Source organism: Ambystoma mexicanum, chromosome 1p, assembly GCF_040938575.1.
Source record: "Ambystoma mexicanum isolate Mex_15411 chromosome 1p, UKY_AmexF1_1, whole genome shotgun sequence".
Taxonomy (NCBI): Eukaryota; Metazoa; Chordata; class Amphibia; order Caudata; family Ambystomatidae; genus Ambystoma; species Ambystoma mexicanum.
The window spans coordinates 1199221501-1199243789 of record NC_090921.1 but is presented as its reverse complement, the minus strand read 5'-3'; the positions used below and the strand labels follow the sequence as shown (position 1 = coordinate 1199243789).

The window sequence follows — 22289 nt, the reverse complement described above, 5'->3', positions numbered from 1 at the left end:
TCTTTCTTTGCACCTCAACAAGAGAGGATTCATCCTTGTCACGTTCGCTCCTTTCCAAATAGATAGTCAACCATGGCTGCTTCAGTCTTGACTGCAGGCCAGACAGCCTCACCATGCAGCTCCATGATTCAGCTTATTCTTGCTGCAACACAATTCTCCCTTTCCTCTTCATTGGTCCTGGATTACTAAAATGCATGATACCAATGGTCCAGCTCCTGTACAATGTTGGCTCTGCCTGCATTCTATTCACTACATATAGCCAGCTTCTAAGATGGCTTAGTCTACCTTGCGTTTCAGTGTCTGTACAATTATTGAATGGTTGAATCTCTTTAGTACTTCATGCATGTGTAATCTTCTTTTTCATATGAAAAAAGTTTGCTTGACTCTTTACTTCATCATTAGTTTCTGTAGGATCCATGCATCCTCTTCAGCCAATATCCTGAGATGTCGCTCATACTCTCTTATGACGTCACAGACTTCTTTCTTTGCTCTTTTTCATATTCCTTCAGGGAGTTCATCTCTCAGATTATGGTCTCTTCAGGGATACCTTTGATAGGGTTGTTTCAATGGGTACCTCCTTTGGAATATACGCTGCTGTATTGGCACAACTGTCAGTTACAAACACGGCACGATCTCAGGCTTCCAACATGTTGGAGGTAGGGGGTTGGGATTTCCTGCAGAGGCATGTAGCTGCCCCTCTACAAATTAACTAAGAATTAACTTCATGTTATGTATTGATCTTTATCTGTGCTGTTGTTATGCCTCTTTTATGGTTATGGATTGGATTGGTGATTAATATGTCTGTATGAATTTGGCAATTCTTCAGAATAAAAATGTTGAAATCAAAAGAACTGTCTCCAGAACAAGACAAAATGTGACAAAAACGAATAATCACAAATGTGATGTGTGTGAAGTACAAAAATAGAATGTGATATACAGTAGTGAAAATTAATTAATTTAAAAACAATTAAGCATGGAAACATTTTACATACATTAATCTTTACAGTATATTTCATTCTTAGCAACTTAATTTAGACATTAATCATGGATAAAAGTATACAACTGTGTCTTACTATCTGGTTTGCGGTTACAATTTGAACATATCCTCAAACAAATAGGGAAAAATCACAACATTTAAAATCCTTCAAATCTCATCCTAAATCACATTTTTATGGTTAGGTTGTCAGAAGCAGCCTCACTCTTGTACTCAGTGTAGGTGCAGCTTGATGGATTGTGTGTGACTGCATACGGAGCAGGGTCCTTTCCTCTTGCTTCCTTTTGCTTCCCCTTGGTCTCCGTCGGATCGGACCAGTTTTGTGCTGTGGCAAAGAAGGGTGCTAAGAGTGAGAATGAAGGGGAAAACGTGTTGGGGGTTCTTGCAGCCCTTCTATCCTGATTTTGCTTGATCTGCTGTGTGGCAGTGACTGCAAGTCCTGCAACACAAGTCTACTGCAGTCTGCGGCAGCATGGTGAGGTGTCAAGCTGTCTGCAGTTTTCCATGTGCCTTCTGTCCTTGTGGTGGGTGAGCTCTCCAGCTTCCTGCATTTAAGGTGTGGTGCCATTCCTTTGCCACCTGTCACTCCTATTATAGAGGAGTGGTGACTGTTCAGCTGTAGGTTTTTGAAAACTGAAACTCAAACTCAGCTGTCATGGTGGCAAAACTCTGGACATGGAGTGTAGCAAAAAAGGGCGGGTTATAGCAAATCATACAGGCACAAAAGCCGCGGGGGCTTGGAACTCGACAAGGTAGTCCACTATAAACTGGGTGGCCCAAAGCCAGAGGGACATGGGGGCCTCCACAGTTGGGTGGTCGAAAGAAGAGGAAAGCATGAAGATGGTGGCAACCAAGGTGGCAACCAAGGGGGCTGAGCTGGTAGTAACTGATACAAACACTAATGGGGTATCAGTGGGTGATGTGGTTGATGTGGTTAGTCGAAGTGGCTCAAGCAGTCTGTTGGTTGCCTTTGCTTCAGACATTGAAGACATTTCTGCCAACCGAGCTGAAATGCACAGAGGAGACCTGGTGTGATGAGTCCAAGCATTGCATCCCTGTTTTCAGATGTCCTTTTCCATGACTCCAATGTCCCGGACTCAACTGTTTGGATGGCTAACTCAGGGTCTGGTCTGCATCTGCCTGTGAAAGGGTCACAGTCGTGTAGACAGAGCTAAATGTTCTAAATGTCTTTAATGACAAAGCCCCCAATATTGGCCAAGAACCTATAACCCTCATTCAGATCATTCCTGGAGGCACTAGAGCATTCAATCGATCAATATTATGCTGATAACTGCTTATCGGGAAAAGAGGGGGCAGTGCAGGAGAGGGTGTTGTTGGGTGTCCTGACCCACGTTTGAGCTATCATGCTGCAACATTTGGTGCTGTGGGCTTAGAAAATCCAAGATGGCCAAAAAGCCCACATGTGCGCCAGAATCTAGGAGAACCACGCAGTTTGTGCACACTAAAATGGTTGCCTAACTTGCCACCCACCAGTGCGAGCAGGATGGACCGGGGTGCCATGAGTGACATGTGTGACAAAGGAAAAACCGCACTTTAAAATCACCTTTTGTTTCTCTGAATGCCAGCTCAAAATGCCTATTTTCAAACATTGCAACACATCCAAAAATCTCACTGAACACCAGCGGACATCTGGCAGAATGAAGTATGTGTGCATACTAAATCTGGGAAGTTGAAGAACCCCAAAACAATGTTCATAACAAGACTGGCTGAGCTCTGCAGGTCTGCAGCAGCCTAACTGAAACTGGATTTAAAACTACCAAATATCAAAAATGTTTAAATTAACTGAGTGACCTACTTTGAGTGTCACATAGTTTGTCACTGTTGAAATGTCATAGTTTTGAACTTAGAATCAGCATTCTAGCTGCATATGTAAAAATTGTCTTGACTTAAACTGGGGAACAAAAAAATGACATTTTATCTGAAACCTGGCTTAATGAAACTGAATTCTGCTTGACATCTACCCCCACATGAGTTAAAACCTGCTCAGCCACTCTTCCCCTTGCCAAAAGGAGTTGTCACCTCTCTGATTAGATTAGGGGTGGAGCAGCTACAGGGAGTTGAACAAAGGCCTGTCCTGGGCCCAGAAAGATGGTTTATTAGGGTGGTCGTAAATGGCTTCCTTTTGAACAAAGCCCTTCCTTGACTCAGGCAGGTGGTTTATTGGGGGGACCGTAAAACAGCCTCCTCTTGGCAGAAGCTGGGAGGGGCAGGGTCTCTGAGCTTGGCAGAAACTGGATAAACTGGTTTCTACACCATGTGACCTGAAAAGACACACCCCTGTTGGCCAGAATATGATTCTAAGAAAGATGTATAACTCACAATGCGGACTTGTCAAAATTATTTAAATGATACCATAATTCTTGTGAATTTTCCGTGCATGTTTTAAGACGCGTTGGGAATTTGTGTGATGTTCTGGGGCAAAACCCCGCTATTTATGGATACTACAGACTCTGTGTTTAAGCTAGAGACATGGGAATTTACTGGAGTATGTATGGACAGGCCGTGTATATGTGTATAATTTTTAATGAAGAACCAAGGTTGCATAACCCACTAAAATCGAAAATGTTGCCGTTTCTGAATGCAAGCCCTCAGGAAGAGCAGATTTGGGACATAGACTACCTCATGTGATAGGTAATATGTACATGCAATGACAAACCACCATGTATTTGAGAAATGTGTATTTTGATCAAATATAGATTTGTGGGCAAACTGACCAGGGGAGGATCCTCTGACCCATAAAACCTACAGCATCACTCTGACTCACAGTTCCTTCCCCAATCATGGGAGAGGGGAGAATTGGGCCAGTGACAAGTTGAAAGAGGGGCTGGCTAGTGATGCTGCACACACACCCACTTTCAAAAGACATAAAAAGAGCCACTGGAAGCTAGAGAGGACATTCAATTCCATTTGCTGCAACGCGCTCTGCCGGACCATACAACATCCAGAAGATATCAGATTCAACACTTAGACTTTAAAACTCCAAAGAACTTGATTCAGAACTCAAAGCAAGGGCCTAAACCCACAAACTGAGAACTCTTACTCCTTATACCTTCTCCGTAATCATGATTCTCGCACCCGCGAATTTTGCCGCAATTTGCGATTTGGCCCGATTTCTTTACTTGTAAAAAGATAGCTGCTTTTGACTGAACTACTAAATTTCGTTTGCCTCTTAAGAACCATCCCTGAATCATTGCTAGAGTGAGTCTGGACTAATATTAACTAGATACCACTCACCCTGAACCTCCTGAAGGGAATTAAAAGTATTTTCAGCATATTTCTCACTGCATTGTCACCATATTCAAAGCACTTGGGTCTGTGTTTCAAAACTCCTATCTGTTGTATAAGCTGCTGGGGGGGAATTGAACTCAACTCTATTTGATTGCATTCCTAAGAACTGAGTCCCATTCTATTCATCTCCTTACATTGCATTAAGGGTGAGGGGTGAATTGTCCAAGAAAGTGATTACATTGTCTTTTGCTGAAATCCTATCAAGTTATTTTCTGTACTGCATTTCATTCCACATTGCATCCATTTGAAACCATAAAAGTATTGTTGCTATCTTATCCATCCTATAACCACTCATCATTGATTATAAAGAAGTGTGCTACTGCCGGACTATCCATTATTGATTACTGCTCAGATTAAGTGTGATATTCAATTATTAATTTATTATAAAGTGTGATATATATATATTGTTTAAATTATCAAATAAACCTTTTAAACTTGCAAAACAGAACTACTTCTTAGCTCGGTGGGGTCAGGGGGATTCCAAGAGAGGGGTGTTATATAGGGGTGGTCATCCAGAACTCATGAACTGGACGTAAAGATATATCAATAAGGGTTTCCATTCAGTATCCCAGACTAGGCATTGACTTAGCTGTAGTGTTGAATTGAATCCTCTTACAAATTGGGGGCTCGAGCCGGACGTTTGGGTTAGATCTATCACTTGTGCAGATTAATACAGCGTGCCAGCTGACCAGATACACATATCCGGTCGGATCACCACGCTGTGGTACGCTGTAAAGCACTCCTCAAAGGAACGCTCTAAGGAAAAGGTCTGTTTTGCAAAAATAAAATACAAACTTCTGTAAGTCTGACAGAGACCAATCCCTAGAATGACGACCTTAGTAGACATGAAAATAGCCAGAGAGCACTTCTTACATAAGTTATTTGTGAGAGGTGAGTGGACTCACCAGGACCTCATGGTCTGGTTGCAGGCCATCACGCAACAGGCCACTGAAACAGGGTCAGATATATGAAGAGATCAGGGTCCCTTACATGTGGCCCTGAGTGAACTATAAATGGCTCCTAAAGCTAAGGATGAACAAGACAAGATGGTTAGGATATTGGCATACCTGTACCTATATATGGGAGACATGCAGGATAAATGTACTGAAAGCCAAGATCTGGCGAATAAGCGACAGATGGCGTTAGAGAAGGTCCAATCTGACCTGGTCTCTTCTGAGCAGAGGCTGCAGGGGAGCCAGGAGTCAGAAAATGATAGTAGGCAGTATATCATTAAAATAAAAGAGGACATGGATATACTGCAACAGGAAAAGACAGACCAGGATACCAGAATTCTGGCTTTGCAGAAGGAACCCCAAGACAGTTTGGACTCCCTACTGCAGAGCCAGAAAAAGCTGGAGCAACAGATCAATTTCAACAGGGCATGCACAGAGCAGGTAGCCACCCTGCAAATCCAACTAGACAGAGAGAAAGAGGAGAGCAATAAACTGATCCTGAAAGATATGGATACCCAGACAGAGTTTGATCAGGAGCGCCAGAAAGCTGGTGCCTTCCAAAGGCAAAGGGACGACCTGGTGTTACAAATTCAAGCTCTTGGTCAGGAAAGGGACACCTTAGGCCAGGAAGTCTGCCACTTAAGAAGAAAAATGGAAGAAAATCACCTGGCCCACCAGGGACTGGGTGACCTCCAAAAAGAACACCAGGACTTGCTAGAGCACATCAGGAGGATGGAGGAGGCTCTGGCAAGACAGGAGAAGGCCAGTAGGGAGGGGACTCAGGAGGTAACCCTCCTGCAGCAAAGACTGGCCCAGTACTCCAGGACCAATCAGGAGGCACAGAGAGAAAATAAGGCTCTCTGTCAGCACAATGATAGGCTGCAACAACAGGTAGCGATGCAGGAGCGACTGATAGAGTCTAGTAAGGCCTTAACTGAGGATCTGAAGGCGCAGGCTCTTGCATTGCAACAGGGAGCAGAGGCGGATAGAGACCAGGTTCACTGGGAAAGGGAAACTCCTGAGCATAACCTCAGGAGCCCTAGTACCAGAGGCCTTTATCTCTCTCAGTCCCTGGACTCTGCCACCCCCATGTCCCCTGGCGCACATGAGCACCGGGCCACAGGGATGGCAGATTACTATCCAGCCAGAAGCATGGGGCTCATAGGCCAGTACCACCCAGGTATGGAGGGGCGGGCATCTGGGTATGGGCACCCAAGCACAGTGTAATTTAGTGGGGAACCCCAGGAGAGTAGGCCCATTAAGGGCATCCTGAAAACCTCTGCCCAGTTAGGTTAGTGGGGGGGTACCCATCAAATCCTGGCAACGAGGAGGATCTGAAGACTCCTCTGAGCGGTACAGGACACAGGAGACCAGGACCCGACATTCTGCCAGCCACTCCCAGGCTCGCAGAATCCGGGAAAACCTGGAAGATCAGACAGGAACCTCTGGGAGCAGTGCCTCTGAGTCAGAGGATGAATGGACCAGGGTTACCCAAACCAAAAAGGCCAATAAGGCAAAAAGGGCCTTGCTTAAGGACCAATTGAAACAGATTAAGGCAATCAGGAGTGTCATCACGCCTTATCATAAGAACGCCAAGTACTCTGTTTGGGAACACTTGGAGCTCTACGAGCAAATGATGGAGACTTTCCATTTGAAGGACAGCCAAAGCTGTATTCAATATGTAAAGTGGACCTTCTCACCAGAATACTCCAGTTTCTTTGCGGGGCTGGAGGACCAAAATCATTTAAGATGGTCCACCTATAAGGCGGCCATCTTGAAACATTTTTCTGTTCACAGAAATCCTCAAGAGGCTCGCAAGATAGCATAGAATTTGCAATGTGGGGAGGATCAGGCCCCACAAAAATTCGTGCAAGAACTGAAACGTGCCTTTGCGCAGACCACCAGAAGGGTGCGCACAGACAGCAGAGAATTTGTCAATACATTTTTCCATGCCTTGCCCAAATATATAATGACCCAGCTCGTGAGAGATTTTCATGAGAAAAGATCTTTAGGCTGGGTCATTGAACAGGCTACCCGGATCTATGAGGTGCAGAAGCCCATAGAAAATAAAAGCAATACCCAGAAAAATCCCAAAACCAACAGCACCCCTGCTGCGGCCAAGGTGGCAGAGGTAAAGGTCACCCCCGTTTTGGATTTGGAGATGGGGGGCCTAAAAACCTACCTGCACCTAATAATTCACAGCCCAGAAGGCCCTCGGGCCAGTCACAGACAGGGAGTCGAGGAGGTAGTCCCACAAATGGGGTCCCCCGCTCCCCTGACTATGTAAGTCCCCGCTATGAGGGAAACCGACCAATCCTGGGTTATGTGTGGACTCCTCCAGCCCAAGGGGGGGGATCCGGCCAAGCACCTAACCCAGGGAACTTCCCTCCCAACTTCCCACAGGAGGGCAGAAATTCTCCAAATCCTGGGCAGAACTTTTTCCCCAGGTATCCACCCAATTTCCAGCCCCAAAATCATCCATCCTTCTTTCCCCAATTCCCTGAGCCCAGACAACCTAATCCGGGAGAGGGGAGGCCAAGGGTGGAGGGGTACCAAAATCTTCCCAACCAGGGGTACTACCAGAGAAGGGATAGCTACCCTTCCCGGGATCAGCCCAGGGGAGAAAATAGAGCCCCGTATCAGCCTGAGCGGGTTTCCCAGTTAGAGCGCCAAGTTCAAAATATGGCACAGGATCTGGGTCACATACTGAGGGCTCAACAGAACCCTCAGATGAGCGTGCCACCGCAGAATGCCCCAAACTCTGGACCTGGTGCTCCAGAACAATGACGGGGGCAGCACCCCGATAACACACCGGCTCCCAGGGAGGAGGCACAAGTGGAAGAGGGGTGTAAAACCTTGAAGGAAGCTTCCTTCCCAACTTGTAAACAGCCCCTGGAAAACCAGGAACCGGAAACAAAATCTCCTACCCCTGAAAGTCTGCCACCCAAGGAGCAGAGAGGAGGTAGGAGAAACAAAGGACCCAAACAGACCCACTTTGTGGAGGAGGTTCAGGTCTTCCAATTTGAGGGAGAGGGATCCTCAGATGATCCTGGGAAAAAGATCTTCTCCTTCAGAAATGGGGGAACTCCTCCCAAAGAAAAATGGGTCCCAAGGGATGTCAATTCAAACTGGGGAGATATGGAGACTGAGCTACCGCCGCCCATCATCTCATCCCAGAACCCATAATACCGAAATACCCTGGTTCAAACCCATCCTAATGACTGCCTCCAAAAAGGGCGGGGCGGCCCAGAACTGGAACCAGGGGAACCCACAATGGCTCTGATCTCCAGTTGCCAACTTTTTCTTTCAGATTCCCAAGGCTCTCCACAGAAATCTGCCCAAATCTCTTCGCTAGCAATGTCCAAAACCAGAAAGTTAGCCCACCAGTTGTCCAAAAATGTGCATTATCTGTGCCCCCTTGAGGAGAAGGAGGGAAGATACTATGCCCCGGTACAAGTACAGGGGCAGGGTACAATTTTGGCACTGGTGGACACTGGATCCCAAGCTACCCTTCTGTCCAAAAGGGCCTTTGAGGAACTAAACGCAGGAAGGGGGGAGAATTACCGAATTCCTCTCACCTCTCTTCCTGGACAACTGCAGAACTTTGACCGGAAGGAAATTCCCGTTGAGGGGACTGCAGACTTGGACATTAAAATTGGGCGACACAAGGTGAAACACCCGGTCATAGTAGTGACTCCAGAGGGCACCCCTTGTTTACTAGGGAATGACCTCCTGAGAAGGTTGTCACCCCTAATAGATTGTGTAAACAAGGTCCTCTGGACCCAGACTAGCCGACCAATAAAATTAAAACAGAGTGTCAACCATGTTAGTTTAAACGGCACCTGCCACATGGATGAACAAAAATCTGCCCAAGTAGAATTTCACTTCCAGAACAACCAAATTCCAGACGTGACAGTAATAGCAGTAGGACAACAGACTGGTGATGGGGGGTCCTCTCTATTTCTGAAAATCAACCTTCCTTCCAGTTTAAGGTGGTATTCCACACTGGAAGGAAACACCCTGAAATTCTTTACTAATCCACAATCAGGAACTCTCACTCCTATAGTCCAGAAAGATGTGAAATCAGCTCAGAGCCTGGCTGATATTCAGCAAATTGGAGAGCAGTTGTTCATCCCTGTTCAGTTAAATGATGGGAGGGACTCTGTTCTCGCTCGAGTGTGCGTGAACAATGGTAAGAGCTTCATCAGCGAAGCCATGTTCCGCCAACTCCCAAAAGATCCAGCCATTCCCACATTCAAACTGATTGACAAATGGGAAATGGACCTGGAAGCACCCAATTCCAAACATCTCCTGCCAAGCAGGTGAATGCTCAAAATCTCCATTGGCAACAAGAGCATAGTCCACAATTGTTGGGTCGTGCGAGACGTCACTGCCGCTTTTTACTTAGGCAGTGACATTCTCAATCGCTTTGCCATTAGTTTGGACCTAATAAACTTCAAAGCTTGGTCCCGATTAGCGGATAATCCCATGGGCTTTGATGATCCTGAAAAAGCATTTAGGTCAGCTCAATTGCTACCTTATGCAGTTGAAATTCAGATCAAAGAGGAAGTCACCATCCCAGAAAGGACCCGACAATTCTCCCTGGAAGTGAAAGCTAAAAGAGGACAACATTTGAAAAACCCTGATGCTTACATACATCTAAACGCTTCTCTCCAACAGCAAGGGTTGGGGGTAAACCCAACTCCATTAGTCAACATAGAACATGACACCATTCTAATAGAGGTGGATAACAGCGACTTAAAGAGTATTACTCTAGCCGCAGGCACCATTATTGGAATGGCGGTTGATGACCGACATTTTTCCATCGATTTAGGAAATGAACTGTTAGGACCAATCCCCAAGGACTGTTTTGACAGTGACAGTGATGACAATACAACACCAGACAGGATTTTTACCCGGCATGGGGGGAACTTCCTGGTGTACACTTCCTGCCCCTATGGTAAGGAAGATGTGACTTGTGACTTCAGGAGGGATGAGGTGATTTTCCAGGTCCATGAGGGTTGCCTTTCCCACCTGAGGCCACCAGTCGAAATCAGCACTCTGACCAGGGACTTCTCCACCCAGCTGGAGGAGGCCGCTGAGATAGCCAAACCAGAAGTCTTTCCAGGCTTCAGGCAGATGGTGGAAGAGAGAGTCAACCTAGCTGATGCCTGTGTGACTCTGGAACAAAAGCAAAAGTTGAAACAAGTTTTCTTGGATTTCCAAGATCTCTTTGCGGTAGACTCATATGACTGTGGTCGCACTGACATCCACACAACAACAATCCCCACGGACACTGGCATGACTGCTGTGTTTGTGAAGCAATATTGCTTGCCTCTCGCATCAATGGAGTCCCTTACTGAAATAATTAAGAACCTTGAGTCCCGGGGAATAATCCGTCCAGTCCACAGCACCTTCAATAATCCGGTGCTGGGAATATTGAAGCCAAACGGCCAGTGGAGACTCTGCGCCGACCTCAGGGAGCTCAAGAAACGGGTCCATACTTCCCGATGGACTCATCCCTACATTGACCAAGGGCTTGCCCAGATCCAGGGGTCACAGGTATTCACTGCAATAGACCTGACCAATGGATACTGGACCGTGCCTGTCAGCAGGGAGGACCAATACAAACTGGCTTTTACCTTTGGGGGCCAGCAGTACACATGGACCCGGACTCCCTTCGGATACCTCAACTCAGGCAATGAATTCAACATTTTCCTACATAATGCCATGCCCGACTTGGGTGCAAGGGGTAACCTGGCTTATGTAGATGATGTCCTCATCAAAAGTTCATCTGTGGAGGAACACATAGCGGAGATCCGTTATGTTCTGACGCAGTTGAGGGCCGCCGGAGCAAAACTTTCCTTTCAGAAAGCACAGTGGTGTAGCACCCGTGTTAATTTCTTGGGGCATGAGATTACTCCTCAGGGTCTCTGTCCCCAGGAAAAGAAAGTGGAAGCACTTCAGAAACTGAAAGACCCCACAACTCTGCGGGAACTAAGGAGCCTCCTTGGACTGACTAATTACAGCAGAAAGTTCATTGAGGGCTACGCAGAGATCACCAGACCCCTGATTCATCTCCTGAAGGGGGGGTCAAGTGGGAATAGGGTCCAGAACAAGCCGAGGCAGTAAGACAACTCAAAAGAAGCCTCTCACAAGCACCCTGCCTAGTTTACCCTGTCAGAAACAAGGAGTTCTTCCTGGAGACGGGGTTCTCTAATACGTGCTTGATGGTAGTATTATACCAAAAGCATGACAAGATCAATAAAGTAATCTCCTATGCGAGCAAAACTTTATCCTCTGTGGAGGAATAATTCAACGATTGTGAGAAGGCACTCCTGGCAACGGTGTGGGCATTGAAGAATTACCGCCCGTTTATCCAGGGGGAACACATCATAGTGGAGACTCCACACCAGCCTCTGCAATATCTCCAAAGTGATAGAATCCGGGCCGGAAATGTGAGTAATTCCCGAATTACTTCCTGGATTCTGTCAATGAAAGGCTTTCCTGTGGAGGTCAGATATGGCCAAAACAAGAAGAGTCCCCTCGCGCAAGGTCTGGCTGACTTGCATGATTGTGCCAGAGAAAACTGTCTCGAGGACGAAAGTCTAAAAATCAAGGACAACACGGAGGCATACCTTAATTCCCCACACAAAGTCTTTGAAGAGGACAAGTGTGAGGGAATGCCCACTGTCTATGTGGATGGATGCTCTTACCATGTTGACAACAACGGGGAGATAGAACTGGTGGCCGGCATAGGGAATGCATGGGTGAATGAGTACCCAGAACCCTCCGCTGGATACAAAATTGGTCCCCGAAGTAGTCAGGTGGCAGAATTGATGGCTGTGCATCAGGCCATCCTCACTGCTGTCCAGCATCAACTCCACAAACTGGTCATAATCACAGATTCGGATTATGTACGGAACGGGTTCGTGGAGCACCTGGTTAATTGGAAAACCAGAGGCATGTTATGTGCTAACAACAAACCCTTGAAACATGGGAAGTTGATCCAAAACATTGATGATCTGGTCACCTCGAAGGGGATGACCACCTATTGGAAGAAGATCAAGGGTCATTCCAAAATAGAGGGCCCAGACAAAACTGGAAATGACTTAGCTGATCAGCTGGCCAAAACCGGGGCCATCCAAGGGGATCTAATTGAGATTGAGTCCCTGTTGGGGGAAATCCAGGTCACTGCTATCACTAGGTCCCAGACAAATGCTCACAATGACCTTTCAATTGCACAATGGAGTAAGGAGACCCCTGATGCTGATTTGATTACCGCTCAGAAGGGGGATCCAATAATTGGTAAATTTTAGCAGCACCTTGAGGACCCTGAGAACTTTCCCCTGACGGATACCGATTACATTGGGAAAGAGGACCTAAGAGTGTTGATGAAATGTCCAAAAATGTTCCGGACCCAAGACGGTTTGTTGGTAAGGAAATCCCAAGCTGGCCTTGATCAGTGGGTGGTTCCTACCTCATTCCGAAGCCTGATGTTAAGTCACGCCCATGATGCGGCCACCGCCGGTCATAGGGGGTTTCACACAACACTGGAAATCTTAAGAGAGGTTGCATACTGGCCACACATGGGGCAGGACCTCGACCAATACTTGAAGGGGTGTCTTGTGTGTACACAATTTCAGCCAACATCCCTCACACACCGGGCACCACTCCAAAAGAGGGGAATGACACTGCCATGGTCAGATTTGCAAATCGACTTTGTAGGCCCTGTGATTCGCTAGTCTAGAGGAAACAAGTACATGTTGACCGTTACATGCTTGTTTACCAAGTGGGTGGAATGTCTCCCAGCCCCAAACTGCAAGGCAGAAACAGCAGCTGCCCTGATGATTAACCACATCTTTTCCCGTTTTGGTCTACCTCAAAGGATTGAGTCAGACAGAGGTAGCCACTTCACCAGTGAAGTAATGACAAAGATGTGGGAGATACTGGGGGTCAAAAGGAAGTTGCATATTGCTTACCGGCCAGCTTCTTCTGGGGCAGTAGAGAGATATAACCGAACCATTGTGACCATCTTAAAAAAGTTTGTGGCAGATTCTGGCCCAAGTTGGGAAATCCAATTACCTCTGGTCCTAATGGCCATCAGATCTACCCCTTCATCTGCAACCAAAATGTCACCATTTGAGTTGATGACTGGACGCAAGATGGTGCTTCCTCAGCATTTGCTCTACAGAACCCAAGAGCAAATGTTGATAAATGCCTCCACAACTCATGACTATGTGGAGAATTTAAGGAAACACCTTCAGCATGCTTTTCCCTATGCTCAGCGGAATCCAGAAAGATCAGCCGAGAGTATGAAGACCCACTATGACCTGAAAACTTCCAGGAAGGAATATCAGGTGGGGGACCGGGACTATTTATAAAATTTCCAAAGGAGCCAGGCCAAACAGCGAAAATTTTTGCCTACATGGAAGGGACCCTTTGAGATTATAGACAAGATCTCCCCTGTGGCCTACAAGATCCGCATCCCCAAAGGCAGATTGGCAGAGGGGGAAGACAAGTGGGTCCACATTAACCAGTTGAAGTGTTGCCATCCCAGGCACACTCTGCAACAACTGGAGGAATCCTCTGGAATCCTAGAGGGTACTGTCTCAGATTAATTCAGTTCTAACTTAAAATATCCTACATATCGCCTATCAAATTCTCAGTTTCTCAATAAGGGTGTTTTTGTTTTTTAATGCAAAAATAAATGTGCATGTTCACATGTTTTGACTATAAATTTATATGCCACCCCACTATATCAATGGTGGGGGAAAAATGTCTATGAATAGGTATTGCCGCTCTTCCTTTGTCGTCCTAGGAGAAAGAAAACCTGGAGACTGGCCAAGGAGGACGATCCGGAGACTGGGAGGACGATCCGAGGAGCCCAGGGTACCGCCCAATATTCCCATCAGGACCGGCGAGGAGAACCGATCGATCAGTACCGGATGGAGGAAAAGATGCTGAACTGTGCCATTTGCAGAATTGGAAGAAGATTATGCGGACAGACCAGCGCATGGGTCAAAACCCTTGTGCACCCGACTCCCCATCGACTCAAATTCAAAGGGCAGTCACGTGGGGGGGCTTTGTTGGGTGTCCTGACCCACGTTTGAGCTATCATGCTGCAACATTTGGTGCTGTGGGCTTAGAAAATCCAAGATGGCCAAAAAGCCCACATGTGTGCCAGAATCTAAGAGAACCACGCAGTTTGTGCACACTAAAATGGTTGCCTAACTTGCCACCCACCAGTGCGAGCAGGATGGGCCGGGGTGCCATGAGTGAAATGTGTGCCAAAGGAAAAACCACACTTTAAAATCACCTTTTGTTTCTCTGAATGCCATCTCAAAATGCCTATTTTCAAACATTGCAACACATCCAAAAATCTCACTGAACACCAGCAGACATCTGGCAGAATGAAGTATGTGTGCATACTAAATCTGGGAAGTTGAAGAGCCCCTAAACAATGTTCATAACAAGACTGGCTGAGCTCTGCAGGTCTGCAGCAGCCTAACTGAAACTGGATTTAAAACTACCAAAAATCGAAAATGTTTAAATTAACTGAGTGACCTACTTTGAGTGTCACATAGTTTGTCACTGTTGAAATGTCATAGTTTTGAACTTAGAATCAGCATTCTAGCTGCATATGTAAAAATTGTCTTGACTTAAACTGGGGAACAAAAAAATGACATTTTATCTGAAACCTGGCTTAATGAAACTGAATTCTGCTTGACATCTACCCCCACATGAGTTAAAACCTGCTAAGCCACTCTTCCCCTTGCCAAAAGGAGTTGTCACCTCTCTGATTAGATTAGGGGTGGAGCAGCTACAGGGAGTTGAACAAAGGCCTGTCCTGGGCCCAGGCAGATGGTTTATTAGGGTGGTCGTAAATGGCTTCCTTTTGAACAAAGCCCTTCCTTGACTCAGGCAGATGGTTTATTGGGGGGACCGTAAAACAGCCTCCTCTTGGCAGAAGCTGGGAGGGGCAGGGTCTCTGAGCTTGGCAGAAACTGGATAAACTGGTTTCTACACCATGTGACCTGAAAAGACACACCCCTGTTGGCCAGAATATGATTCTAAGAAAGATGTATAACTCACAGTGCGGACTTGTCAAAATTATTTAAATGATACCATAATTCTTGTGAATTTTCTGTGCACGTTTTAAGACGCGTTGGGAATTTGTGTGATGTTCTGGGGCAAAACCCTGCTATTTATGGATACTACAGACTCTGTGTTTAAGCTAGAGACATGGGAATTTACTGGAGTATGTATGGACAGGCCGTGTATATGTGTATAATTTTTAATGAAGAACCAAGGTTGCATAACCCACTAAAATCAAAAATGTTGCCGTTTCTGAATGCAAGCCCTCAGGAAGAGCAGATTTGGGACAGAGACTACCTCATGTGATAGGTAATATGTACATGCAATGACAAACCACTATGTATTTGAGAAATGTGTATTTTGATCAAATCTAGATTTGTGGGCAAACTGATCAGGGGAGGATCCTCTGACCCATAAAACCTAAAGCATCACTCTGACTCACAGTTCCTTCCCCAATCATGGGAGAGGGGAGAATTGGGCCAGTGACAAGTTGAAAGAGGGGCTGGCTAGTGATGCTGCACACACACCCACTTTCAAAAGACATAAAAAGAGCCACTGGAAGCTAGAGAGGACATTCAATTCCATTTGCTGCAACGCGCTCTGCTGGACCATACAACATCCAGAAGATACCAGATTCAACACTTAGACTTTAAAACTCCAAAGAACTTGATTCAGAATTCAAAGCAAGGGCCTAAACCCACAAACTGAGAACTCTTCTCAGTAGGCCTCAGCATCCAGCAAACCTAACAGCGGTAGCAGCATCCAGGAGCCGTGCAGATCAGCGCTGGATCCAGAGAAAACTGTGCAGAAAGATCCAGAAGCAGTGCTGTACCCAGAGAAAGCAGAGCAGTATCCAGAACCAGAGGCCAGAGATCCAGAGTGATCCAGACCGCTGTTAGCAGAACCAGAGAGCTGACCCAGATCACTGTGAAGTGCCGAGACCAGAACCAGAGTCCAGTCCAAGACCTGACCAGATCCGTGGCGAGGCCTATTTTAAAATATATTGTGAGTACCTAGCAGAACTGTGCAGAACCAATCTCTTAGTTAAAATAATCTAATCCAAACTATTTTAATCTAACCAGAACTGCCTCCTAACTGTCACCTGTCATTTGCAAAGCTGTCACCTGTCATTTTCTAGCTGCAAGCTGTAACCTGTCGCTTTGAACTTTTAAAATTTCAAATCCGAAAAACTACCTTTATTTAATCGTCCGTATCTCTGGAACCGTTTGGGCTAGGAACTGGTTTAACTTTCCTCTGAAAGCTTAGATTCTCAGCTTTTCAAGGAGCCTAGAACCGACTTTCTACTCCTTATACTTTCTCCGTAATCACGATTCTCGCACCCGCGAATTTTGCCGCGATTTGCGATTTGGCCCGATTTCTTTACTTGTAAAAAGATAGCTGCTTTTGCCTGAACTACTAAATTTCGTTTGCCTCTTAAGAACCATCCCTGAATCATTGCTAGAGTGAGCCTGGACTAATATTAACTAGATACTACTCACCCTGAACCTCCTGAAGGAAATTAAAAGTATTTTCAGCATATTTCTCACTGCATTGTCACCATATTCAAAGCACTTGGGTCTGTGTTTCAAAACTCCTATCTGTTGTATAAGCTGCTGGGGGGGAATTGAACTCAACTCTATTTGATTGCATTCCTAAGAACTGAGTCCCATTCTATTCATCTCCTTACATTGCATTAAGGGGGGGTGAATTGTCCAAGAAAGTGATTACATTGTCTTTTGCTGAAATCCTATCAAGTTATTTTCTGTACTGCATTTCATTCCACATTGCATCCATTTGAAACCATAAAAGTATTGTTGCTATCTTATCCATCCTATAACCACTCATCATTGATTATAAAGAAGTGTGCTAGTGCCGGACTATCCATTATTGATTACTGCTCAGATTAAGTGTGATATTCAATTATTAATTTATTATAAAGTGTGATATATATATATATAGTTTAAATGATCAAATAAACCTTTTAAACTTGCAAAACAGAACTACTTCTTGGCTCAGTGGGGTCAGGGGGATTCCAAGAGAGGGGTGTTATATAGGCGTAGTCATCCAGAACTCATGAACTGGACGTAAAGATATATCAATAAGGGTTTCCATTCAGTATCCCAGACTAGGCATTGACTTAGCTGTAGTGTTGAATTGAATCCTCTTACAGTGTTGTGTACAGCTGTTCTCCCCCAGCATGGGTGAGCTGGGTTGTGATTTGGATGGTAACTCCACCATAGATCAAAGGCTGTCCACTACACTGGGCGGTGTAGTGGATTGCACTGACAAGGACCCCAATTAGGGGTGTAATCAGCTCAGGGCTCTCCAGTGCATTGCATCTATCATAAAGGAACTGAGCAACTAGTCAGTATGCCCCTAGGGTTGCCCAAGGAACTCTGTCTCTGCATCTTCTGATCCCATGAGTTCCGGCTTGCATTGGGATGGTGAACCAGCTGCTGGGCCTAGTGCAAGCATAAACACAGACTATATTTTATATTTTGCTCAACATTTTAACAGGCTCTGCAGAGCCTTTATCGAACTGAAGGATGCTTTCGCATTGCTCACAGAAAAGACGACAAAGATGGGACAAAGATGAGGGGAAAAATTGACTCCTGCCTGGGGGTTATTATTTTATTGACGAAGTCCTTGTCTATGCTTGTAGCAAGGGATGCCAACATAAACAAGGATACACATGCCTGGACAGGGCCTGACTCTACCATCAGCTCTGCCAGAAACTCGGTGCCGAAAGCTACCAATGGCAGTAAGGCGATTTCATCAGTAGAGACCAAAGTGGGCCATCGGGCATATGCTGGTTGGGCTGTAACACCCATGGGTTAAAAATGACAAGAGGATAAAGGACTATACCAATGCAGTCTGAAAGCTCCGTTGAGACTAACAGTATCCCCAGCTCTAAAATGATTCCTAAATCAGGTATTGGAAGTTGGGCAACCGGGTTAGAGTCAAGTATCTCACCCATGGAAACAATATTCAGAGCCCTGAGGCCACCCAGGGTGCTCCCTGTGTTGGCGTGGAGATGGAAACTATGAAGGATGATCCTCTGAGCGGTTGGCATGATATGAACGTAATTTGTTCTCTTAAAGACCTAACACATGGCAATAAAAATGCCTGTGAATGAGCTTTAGCGAAAGGCCTACCAGAGGTGCTGGGGGTGAATGATATCTCATTCAAATTGCTTACCAATGCTCCCATTTTATCGGAATGTATATTATGCAAGCGGTGCAACGTTCGCTTTTCCTTTGTTAATGTAAACATCTGCTTGTGTATTTTAAACTGTTGAGATGCTTTGGAAATGAGGGGGATAGAGTTATTTGAGCACACCATGACTCTTGGTATCACTGGTATGAGGTAGGCGACAGGGAGGATGGTATTTTGGAACCACCCATTTTCTGTCCAGGAATCTCGGACCAGGCTGCTACAATTACCTTATTATCAATCCCAACCATCCTAACATTGACGTGACAAGATCAGAACTGGAGCAGAGGCTGAGCCAGGCGACCCCAGTGAGCTTTCAGGTCTCAAAGCAGGCATGGGAGAAGGTGTATGCTATGGGCATGTTTAAAGCAAAACCGGTGGAGCTGGTGCTTAAACTTTATAATGGCAACGGGAGCTGTGTTGCTAGGTATGGCATCGAGCTGTGGGGATATGGTAAGATTGAACCCATCCAGGTGGTAGAGAACACCTTTTTCAAAAGAATATTTGTGCTTCCCTGATCGGCCTAAAACTTTGCACCTGGAATCGGGGTGCAGGGTTTTTAGTGATCTTATAGCAGCCAAGCATGTAAGACATTGACTCACAGTTTGGGGGAACAGCAAAGCTGCTCTGACTCATGAGCTAATTAGATATCTCGTGCCCAGGGACCCCAGTTTGAAGATCCCCTGGCTTAGGCGTGTAAAGCTACATTGGTGGAAGTGGATGTTGCCCAATGTTTCTATATGACAGATGCCATGCCCTCCAAGGTTTTGAAGTCTGTCACAGCTAGGGTAATTCAGCATATCCTGGATGAAAGGGAGTCATCTGAGATTATGAGATATGCTAATAGGAAGCATATGATTATTGCGCTCCCAGGTCTCCAGTGGTGGCGGGCTGGTCTAATGGGAATGAGAAGCAATTGTGTATCTTTTGTGATGTGCCTAAAGAAGACTTGACACCCTTTTTACAGTTTTGTCCAGCTTTTTCGCCCATTAGAGAGCTCACACTGAAACCGGTCTTGCAGAGTCTGGGATTTTGTCACTTGAGTCTGCTCTGTGTTACCTGCTATGGGCGGATTCAGTTTGTGTGGGCTGGGCTCCATTGTCATTTAAAAAGAATGCATTTTCTGTGAGAAAATGTTTACTGAAATGTCCTTGACATTTTCTCTTTTTGGCATTTTTGTAATGTTTTTACAGGTTTAATGTTTTTCTGCTGTTTTTATGGGTATGTTTGTATTGCCGAAACATACTAAATCATCTCTATATGTATGTAAATGGGAAATGTATAGATATGTGTGTGTGTGTGAGTGTGTTCGAAATGTTCTGCATACTTCCCAACATGCTACAAACCTGAAATTTGGCATGTGGTAGCTTCCATGGTGTAGACAATGGAACAAGTATAAAATATACCTTTTGGGGATGTATTTATTTTTGAAGTGGTCTGTAATGCTTAGCCCTGCCATATGGCTCTTCGCGTCATAGTTCTACAGTAGTTCTACATTCATGGTTCCTAAAGTTCAGCAATTCATGAAAATATCAGCAGTTAATTTTCCTAAACTTTCCACACCATCAGCATTCTAGCTGATGTTAGCAGCACTCACTTTGAAGTCATGCGCGTGACACAAAACAGTGCTTTTGTAGAAATTAAGGTGACAGAATGGTGCAAGCCTCTTCAATAGTGCCCGCAAAGACGTTGTCCGTCGCATCGTTTTGATAATTACAGAAACTTAATTTCCCATTGAAGTTGATGAATGCATGCCATCTCAACTGTACAAAGCTTATATGCTTCAGCCATACACGTACGGGTATGACACTTTAAGCTTACACGCTTCAGCCCTACACTTATGGAACTTATGTTGAGGTTGCTGCCTCGGCTGTAGATCGGGACACTAATAATGTTACTGCTCAATATCAATGCTCCAACTCAAAGTGGCTAGAATCAATTTACAGGATTCATGCTTTTCTCATGGTCAGTTTCATGTAGCTTGACCCAGAGTTAGAAACAAAGACATTGGGGCCTCATTATGGGTCTGGCAGTAACCCTGCCGGTGCTACAAGCAGGTTGCCACCAGACCCGTAATATTATACCGGCGCCTGACTTCCCGGTGCCACCGGCTCATTACATGTCCGGCGGCCTGGAAGTCAGAAGCCGGCAAATTGAAGTCCCCATTCCCATAGAGTCCTACAGGACTCTATGGGAGTGGGAACATGGAAGTACCAGCACCGTTACTAACGGTGCTGGTACTTCTGTCAAGGGTTTGCCTCCCATGGTGCTCTGCCCGGCAGAGTCAGACCTGTCAGGTACAGCAGCCACGGTAGGCAAACACGTAGTTTTCCGGTCCGGAAAGAAGGGTGCTGGTGAGCTTACCGGCACCATTGTTTCCGGACCGGCAAACTCAGAATGAGGCCAAATCTGTTCACAATAGCTCCTACAGGAAATAGTTGCAATATTGTCTACAAACAAGCATCGGTTTAATTCATTAAATCAACTTCAAACTAGAATTGAGGTAGGAATTACTGTGTGAAGCACGCGTACAACTTCTAGTATTTTTATATAAAGGTAACATGTAACTAAGCAGAATAACTTTACAGGTGGATCCTAGACTTCTATATGTACATATGGCATACAATTGTAGCTTGAATTACCCACTGTGGTATACTGAACGTACAGGTTTAAATATAACATGTACCCTACCTATCTACTTTCCTCTGTAATGAATACTTAGTTTCAAGATCGGCAGCACTGTCTTCCTGGCGTCATAAGTGTTAGGCGGGATTTGTAGCATTCAACCCCACTGCAATGCGAAATGCCTCGTGTAACTACTGCAGTGTGATTTGCCCAGTTCTACTCATCACACACTCATCACTAGCCAGTGACATGTCACATAATTCACCTCACCACAACCATGCACTCAGCAATTGTGGTAAAGGCAATGCCAATGATTAGTCTCTTGTGCCAATGCAATGGACTTAATGTATATATAGCACAATGGCATCATAATGCAACACTGTCTGTGATTAAACATATATGAAATTGATACAATGTCGAGAGTGGTGTTGGTATAGATGTGTATTACAGAGGTTCTAACGTATACAATGTTCTTTGTGATTTAATGTACATAATATGATTAATGATCAAATATCAGAACATGCTTGTTCATGAAAACATTGCGCAATCAGTTGTAATGGAATCCAGAAAAAAGGGGTCTGCCAACTTCGTCTTTCCATTCCAGATGTTTTGGACAATGTATCCCAGGAGTGACAGTTTGCATATACTTACCCAACAGCTATGTAATTGGAACCACAGGTTCCACGCAAAATGTAGTACCAAATAACCACCCCTGGAGGTTTCATGCCATTTTGAAAACGCAGACACACAGCACTACCAACAGGCAAAGCAAAACACACATTACAGTTCCACCCTTCAAACAGTAATATTGTTATTGATCATTGTATTTGCTGAATGCCTTGTTTGAGGACATATTTGCATTTTAAAAGCACTCTTTAGTGCTGATTTGTAAATGACAAGAAACATAGATTAACTTAACATAACTGGTGGACGTGTTTGTTTTCCCCATCTCTTTTTTTAATGTGTTTTTTTTTCTTCTCTTCCAGCTACTGCCAAAGTGTGTTACTGGTCAGTGTCGAAGACTCTGTTCGTGATGGTTGGCATCTGTGTGATTCTGGGTGGCATTGGGGCCACAGCATGGGCTGTAGGTAAGAATA

The 22289-nt window shown here is 45.3% G+C and overlaps 1 protein-coding gene across 3 annotated transcripts in view; it reads left to right on the top strand.

Annotated features, from left to right (window-relative positions):
* HPN (hepsin) overlaps nucleotides 1–22289 on the top strand; it is a 780351-nt gene that overhangs the window by 340371 nt on the left and 417691 nt on the right. For all 3 annotated transcript variants that reach the window (XM_069604921.1, XM_069604920.1, XM_069604919.1), the window contains one exon: nucleotides 22179–22280. In XM_069604921.1, coding sequence (XP_069461022.1) covers nucleotides 22179–22280 — 102 coding nt within the window. The remainder of the gene's footprint in view (nucleotides 1–22178; nucleotides 22281–22289) is intronic.